A 7,749-nucleotide genomic window follows, 5' to 3' on the forward strand; every position below is an offset into this window, starting at 1 on the left:
ATAAAGGTGAGCAAAAATGATTACCCAGACCCTGATATGGTGATTATTATAGGTGTTTATTTACATATGTTGATACAGTGGTGATGGTGAATTATTTAAAAAAAAAAGTGTTAACAATATGTTGGCGCCTACGCAATCCAGCAGCTGTGTTTTGTTGGTCCCCCTCATGTTGCAGGACAGCAACCTCCTCTTCAGGCATTTGTGGCTCTGGTTCTAATAGGGGAATTTTCCTTCGTACACAAATGTTGTGCAGGATGCACATGTTAAAATGATCTTGCAGACCATTTCTGGTGAGTATAGGAGGTTGCCACCAGTGATGTGGAGGCACCTGAATCTCGACATGAGGATGCCAAAGGTCCTCTCGACTATGGTGCGTGTCCTCCTATGTGCCTCATTGTAGGCACACTCTGCTGCAGTGCTTGGGTTGCCAAATGGTGTCATAATCCATGGCTGGATCCCATTCCCCTGATCAGCTGAAAGAGAAAATGATTGAGATCATGTTGATGTAGCTTGCCCCATTAATATTACCTTGCATGGCAGTAGTTGTCTCGTGTTGTCTGCGACTCTTTTGGGTTATTGTGTTGATTCCTAGGCTTCTAGGATGTACCATCTGCATTGGGTTGTTTCCTTGGCTGAATGAGTGTTTGCCTGCTGACCGGTTGTCAGCAGTATGTTTTGGGATTTGCAGTACAGTGTGTACTCCCTAGCATTGTGACTTGTGATACAGGTGTTCCTGTGTCTTCACTGGGGGTGAGATGATAGTTCCATACACAAATTCAATTTGACAGTGGTGGTAACACGTTAGCATCTATGTACCCTGGACATCTCATACTTTCAGACATATGCAATGGATTAATTTAAACATCAGTGAGACGCTTACATTTTGCAAGGTTACAATTAGCCAAACCTCTCCATACGTTGTGATCATTGACGTCTTAACATTTGACTGTACACTAATTTCAGATGTGACAGGTTCACTGCAGACCCATCAAACATGCCTAGCGGCCTACGACCTCAGTGTGTTCCTGTTCACATGTTGCTGTCGTGGTGAATGTGTTGTTTGTCCTAGAGGGTTGCTGTGCAGTGTGTATATAAGTAGGTTTCTGTACTTACCAACAAGTAGTCCATTGCCATATCGTCCATCCTGGAAGTGTTGATTGATGGTACAGTGATGGAAGATGAATGAGTCATGGACACTCCCAGGATACTTTGCCACAATGTTGGTGATCAATCCTTGGTGATCCACAATGGCCTGCACATTGATGGAGCGTGTGTGCTTCCTGTTGCGGTATAGATGTTCAGTTGCAGCAGGTGGCACAAGGCGCACATGTGTGCAGTCAATGGCACCAAGGACATGTGGGAATCCATTAATGAGGTAAAACCCCTGTTTTGTCTCCTGCTGCTTCTGCTGTGTGTTTGGGAAGCAGATGTGGCGGGGTGTGAGTCTGATGATGGCATCCAGTACCTTGGGCAGGAAGGTGGAGAGTGATGGCTGTGAGATCCCAGCAACCAGGGCGCCAGTGGTTTGAAAGGAGCCACTTGCCAACATGTGTAGTACAGCTAGCAGCTTGGTTTCTGTTGGGATGGTGCGGGGTGTCAGCAAGCTGGGTGCCAACTGTGGCTCAATGTTGCGCAGCAGCTGCTGAATGGCTTGCCAGTTCAACCTGTACCTCTGGATGATGTCATGTTCCCTGAGGCCATGAAGGGTTGTTCTGGTGCGGAATATCCTCTCCTGCCTTCTGGGTTGCCTTTGGGGTCCCTGCTGGTGTTGTGGAAGCTGCTGTTGTTGCTGCTGTGCTCTGCATCTGCATGCACGCTGGATGAGATGCACCTCCATGTCTTCCTTTTGCTGCTCTGCTGTTGCTTCTGTGTGTTCTGATTAAATACAGGTGTGTTTGCCCCATTTTAACACCTGCCCTGACCCAGGCCTTAATTTTTTACACGAATCGGCCTGTGCGTCATTTTCCGACTCCACCTCCCGGCCATGCAGGATTTTTGCCCGGTAGCATAAATACGACGCACGGGCGTTTAAGTAATTTTTTGGACGGGAACGCCTACCTTGCATATCATTAACGCAAGGCGGTTTACCGCATCCAGAAAATGACGCACACAGTGGGATTTTGACGTCCGTGGGCTCGGCCGTCAAAGTTTAAATATGGGGCAAGGTTTGCGCCGAATGTGTGTGTAGTGCTTTCCTCTTATTTAGTTTCTAAGCACTAACATAACACAACAGAAATGCACTTCTGAGGTCAAAGAAGACTTTTATTGTTATTTTATTCTTCCCCAACCACAATGTTTATGAATGAATGACGAATTAGTAGCTTTCAAGTCCGCGTTAATCAAACAAAATATATCAGTTTGCAATATACACAGCAGGTTATATTTATAAGATATTGAATGCAAAGCAAAACAAATACTTCACCGTGTAGGAACTATTTACAGCTACATCTTTCTAAGGTCTGCAAGCTGAGACCCCTGTCAGCCGCGAGAAAGAGTGTCATCTACCCACACGGGATGCTGGCAACTGGCGCCAAGCTCCAGCACGAGGTCCGGCAGATTCGAATCTCACTCTCTGCAGCCTGTTACATTCGTTACAAAGGTGTGCCCCCTCCTCTCAGACCTGGGAAACTGAGCAAGCCTTTTGGAGACTGGCCAGGTCTCCAAGACTACTCCTGTTCCCAAGCTCAAGGGAAGAGAAACAACGCCCATGTACTCTCTCTTATCAGGTCTAGTCTACTGTGAGAGCAAAACATTTTGGTTCTCTGGTGCAAAAACACAGCTTGGAAAAATACAGAACTATTCTCAACTGCAATGTCTAACTCCACGTTAAAGGCAATGGGCAGCTAACCTAAATATCAAATGCAATGTCATGTTAAAGGCAATAGGCAGCTAACCTAAATATCAAATGCAATGTCTAGTGTCATGTCAAAGCCAATAGGCATCTAAGCTGAATACAAAATACAATGTCTTATATCATGTCAAAGCCCATAGGCAGCTGAGCTGAATACAAAATGCAATGTATAATATCATGTCGAAGCCAATAGGCAGCGGAGCTGAATACAAAGTGTAATGTATAATATCATGTCAAAGCCAATAGGCAGCGGAGCTGAATATCATGTCAAAGCCAATAGGCAGTTAAGCTGAATACAAAGTGTAATATATGATATCATGTCAAAGCCAATAGGCAGCGGAGCTGAATACAAAATGTAATATATGATATCATGTCAAAGCCAATAGGCGGCTAGACTGGATACAGCATGTCAAAGCCAATAGGCAGAATACAGAATGTAATGACTAATGCAATGTCAAAGCCCATAGGCGGCTAAACTGAATACAGAAAGCAATGGCTAATGCCATGTCAAAGCCAATAGGCACAATACAGAATGTAATGACTAATGCAATGTCAAAGCCCATAGGCGGCTAAACTGAATACAGAAAGTAATGGCTAATGCCATGTCAAAGCCAATAGGTGGCTCAACTGAACAAAACATACCATGTGCTACTGGTGAACATTGAGCAACTAATATGCGCAGTGGTGAAACACAAAGTCATTGGTCAAAACAAACTTTATCAAATGGCAGGACATTCCGCCCTTTGACCAATGAATTTTTGTTTCACATATCTCATATTTCAAACAAACAAAAAAAAAAACATCAGCACAAAAAAAAACATTATGATCAAAGCAATCCCTGTAAAGCAATAGAAGTGAATTAACACATTGATTTCATAACCTTTCACATCAGATACATCTACATAGAAAAGACTGGGCAATTTTTTTTCTGAATGAGTCTCTAATTCAACAGTGTTAGCAATTTGATGTGGCATGAGTTCTGCTCATGTAAAGGTGCACGGTCCATCTGAAAGGTTTTCTGGAAGGTAAGCAAAAGTCAGAGTTCCATACGAGAGGGAAAAAAAAAAAAAAAACACAGCAAACAAGTTGAACTTGAACTCAAGGCGCAGTTTGCGCAAAATGGATCCATGGTGCTGGCACTTTACTCAGCCAGGTTCAGGTTGGGGATTCGGTCCCTTCCCCGACCCCACACGCACACACCGGAAGGGGGACCACACAGCGCACTCAGGGACAGTGGCGAAACGTGGTAGGATCTGCAAAAGAAACAAGTATGACTTTTCTTGCAAATAACATTTTTCATTTAAACTGCACCCTTCCTCTTTCTTTCCCTGTTTTATAATCAGCAGGACGTTTTTGGGGCCCTTTGTTATATTTTCTGCAGGTTCTGGAGGGTCACTTGGGGCTTCAGCCCACACATCAGTACTGAGGTTTTTATCTGCTGCACCACAGCTTCCCTTTTCTTGCACTGTCAGAAGGGCTGGGGCAGACTCCTTCTTTACCAAACCTCCATTCACTGCATTTTTGTCAATTTGGGCCATTCTGTCTCCAATTTGTATGAATGAATCAGATTCTTTTCTAGGTATCAGCATAATTTCGATTTTTCCTTGGTAATTTGCAGCAATCACTTTCCCTAAAACCTGATCAATTTGCCATTTCTGTTCTGGTAACTTTCCTCTCCCCAACTGCTCTGTGACTGCTTGCATGACAGATTGCTTTTGTGCATGCTGCACAGTTTTTATCAAATCTAGGGGAATGGGCATCTCTCTCATCTCTGCCCACCTGTAAGTGGCCTTTTCACATTTCTGTGGCACCCACATAGCCATCCCCACTAAGGCAGAATTCTGGGTGAACACTTCTCTCTCTGCATTTTTCTCATTAACATCTGCAAGGTAATTGAACCAGTTAGGTGCTAAAACATTATCAAAGAACCAAAAATCAGCATAAAAATGACACATCTCACGTAGCTCTTGCTTTAAAATCTGACACACATTATACAACGCTGTTTCTTCTACTGTGCCAGAAAGCAACATTTCAGTCAATGAATCATTAGTAAAACAAACATGCTTTTTATCTTCAGTAGACACAAATTCAAATGGTGCACACAATTTCATTGATAATTCTTTTATCTGTGGTACTCTAGCCCTGTCTTGCAAGTACCAGATCCATTGTATGATTCTAGCTAGGGGCACTATTTTCTTTCCTTGTTCTTGATTTAAATGTACATAAGTATTTCCTTCTTGCACTGCGCAGAAACCTAAAGTCTGCATTATTTCATTTGCCAAATCACACGCGCGCAACTGCATATAATTTTTCACAGTGACCATATACAAAAGTGTTAGGATTTCACTCAAATGAGGGCTATTCTTTTTCCAAAAATCAAACAAGCTAATGAAACTCGGGGTGTCTTGCTCTAAAATCCTTCGTTTTACTTGTGCATTTTGCAACGGTAACTCGTAAATCACATTCTGACTCTCGTCCGTGTTATCAGTTAAGGAATGCATTTTGGCTGCCAAAAACCCTGGCTCACACGAAAGCTCAGTGCAGCTCGGAGCTGTCTTAACCCCCTCATTACTGGAATGGGACAAGAACGATTCTTCATTTTTATAACTTTCAGCATAATTTTGAATTATCGTATCCTGGCTAATTTGCTCACGTAAATTCCTATTTTCATGTTCCAACTTCCTACATTTCTCCTGCATTTCTCTGTAAGCAGATAAAGGTATCCAGACCTTTCTGTCATCATTACTTCCAAAACACACTTTTTCTACATATATACAACGGGAATTATTTCTCAAAACCTTATCAGGCCTTTTAGCTACACATGCATTTTCTTCTGTAATTCCCCAAACAGAAAACAATTCACAGTTTTTCTTAGCACCATCAGGCAGTTCATCAACACATGTATTCTCAGACATGGTCTGCCGTGCTACTGTGATTCCCCAAACAGAAAACAATTTCTGTAATTCTCCAAACAACAAAAAACAATTACACTTTTAAAGTGTGCACTTAGAAATCTACTAACTCGTCAAACCCCTTTTAATCACCTCTTAATGACCGGCCCCACTTCTGGTACCAATTGTAGTGCTTTCCTCTTATTTAGTTTCTAAGCACTAACATAACACAACAGAAATGCACTTCTGAGGTCAAAGAAGACTTTTATTGTTATTTTATTCTTCCCCAACCACAATGTTTATGAATGAATGACGAATTAGTAGCTTTCAAGTCCGCGTTAATCAAACAAAATATATCAGTTTGCAATATACACAGCAGGTTATATTTATAAGATATTGAATGCAAAGCAAAACAAATACTTCACCGTGTAGGAACTATTTACAGCTACATCTTTCTAAGGTCTGCAAGCTGAGACCCCTGTCAGCCGCGAGAAAGAGTGTCATCTACCCACACGGGATGCTGGCAACTGGCGCCAAGCTCCAGCACGAGGTCCGGCAGATTCGAATCTCACTCTCTGCAGCCTGTTACATTCGTTACAAAGGTGTGCCCCCTCCTCTCAGACCTGGGAAACTGAGCAAGCCTTTTGGAGACTGGCCAGGTCTCCAAGACTACTCCTGTTCCCAAGCTCAAGGGAAGAGAAACAACGCCCATGTACTCTCTCTTATCAGGTCTAGTCTACTGTGAGAGCAAAACATTTTGGTTCTCTGGTGCAAAAACACAGCTTGGAAAAATACAGAACTATTCTCAACTGCAATGTCTAACTCCACGTTAAAGGCAATGGGCAGCTAACCTAAATATCAAATGCAATGTCATGTTAAAGGCAATAGGCAGCTAACCTAAATATCAAATGCAATGTCTAGTGTCATGTCAAAGCCAATAGGCATCTAAGCTGAATACAAAATACAATGTCTTATATCATGTCAAAGCCCATAGGCAGCTGAGCTGAATACAAAATGCAATGTATAATATCATGTCGAAGCCAATAGGCAGCGGAGCTGAATACAAAGTGTAATGTATAATATCATGTCAAAGCCAATAGGCAGCGGAGCTGAATATCATGTCAAAGCCAATAGGCAGTTAAGCTGAATACAAAGTGTAATATATGATATCATGTCAAAGCCAATAGGCAGCGGAGCTGAATACAAAATGTAATATATGATATCATGTCAAAGCCAATAGGCGGCTAGACTGGATACAGCATGTCAAAGCCAATAGGCAGAATACAGAATGTAATGACTAATGCAATGTCAAAGCCCATAGGCGGCTAAACTGAATACAGAAAGCAATGGCTAATGCCATGTCAAAGCCAATAGGCACAATACAGAATGTAATGACTAATGCAATGTCAAAGCCCATAGGCGGCTAAACTGAATACAGAAAGTAATGGCTAATGCCATGTCAAAGCCAATAGGTGGCTCAACTGAACAAAACATACCATGTGCTACTGGTGAACATTGAGCAACTAATATGCGCAGTGGTGAAACACAAAGTCATTGGTCAAAACAAACTTTATCAAATGGCAGGACAGTGTGTCAACATTTTTGACGCACATTCGGCGCAGACGGCGTATAAATATTCCCCCATATCTCTATCTGGGAAATTACACTTAAAATATATTTCAGGGCAATCCCCATGTAACCCTATGGGAGAGATAGACCATGCAATAGTGACAAATGAATTTAACAGTATTTCACTATATGGACATGTAAACACACCAGTGCATGTCCTACCTCTTAAATATACTACACTCTGCCCAGCGGGCTGCCTTGGGCCTACTTTAGGGGTGACATACATGTAGTAAACAGGAAGGTTTGGGCCTGGCAAGTGGGTGCACTTGCCAGGTCGAAATGGCAGTTTAAAACTACACAGACACTGCAGTGGCAGGTCTGAGACATGTTTATAGAGCATCTCATGTGGGTGGCACAAGCAGTGGTGCAGGCCCATCA

The 7,749-nt window shown here is 42.6% G+C and overlaps 1 protein-coding gene across 1 annotated transcript; it reads right to left on the reverse strand.

Moving 5' to 3' along the window:
* Window positions 1-2,256: 2,256 nt before the first annotated feature.
* On the reverse strand, window positions 2,257-7,324 carry LOC138284567 (uncharacterized). The gene is made up of 2 exons (XM_069223469.1): window positions 4,631-7,324; window positions 2,257-4,104 (listed from the first exon to the last, which is right to left on the reverse strand). The coding sequence occupies exons 1-2, from the start codon at window positions 5,764-5,766 to the stop codon at window positions 3,993-3,995; spliced, it is 1,248 nt and encodes a 415-aa protein (XP_069079570.1). The 5' UTR covers window positions 5,767-7,324; the 3' UTR covers window positions 2,257-3,992.
* Between the last annotated feature and the right edge of the window lie 425 nt (window positions 7,325-7,749).

Source organism: Pleurodeles waltl, chromosome 3_1, assembly GCF_031143425.1.
Source record: "Pleurodeles waltl isolate 20211129_DDA chromosome 3_1, aPleWal1.hap1.20221129, whole genome shotgun sequence".
In the NCBI taxonomy this organism is placed as follows: Eukaryota; Metazoa; Chordata; class Amphibia; order Caudata; family Salamandridae; genus Pleurodeles; species Pleurodeles waltl.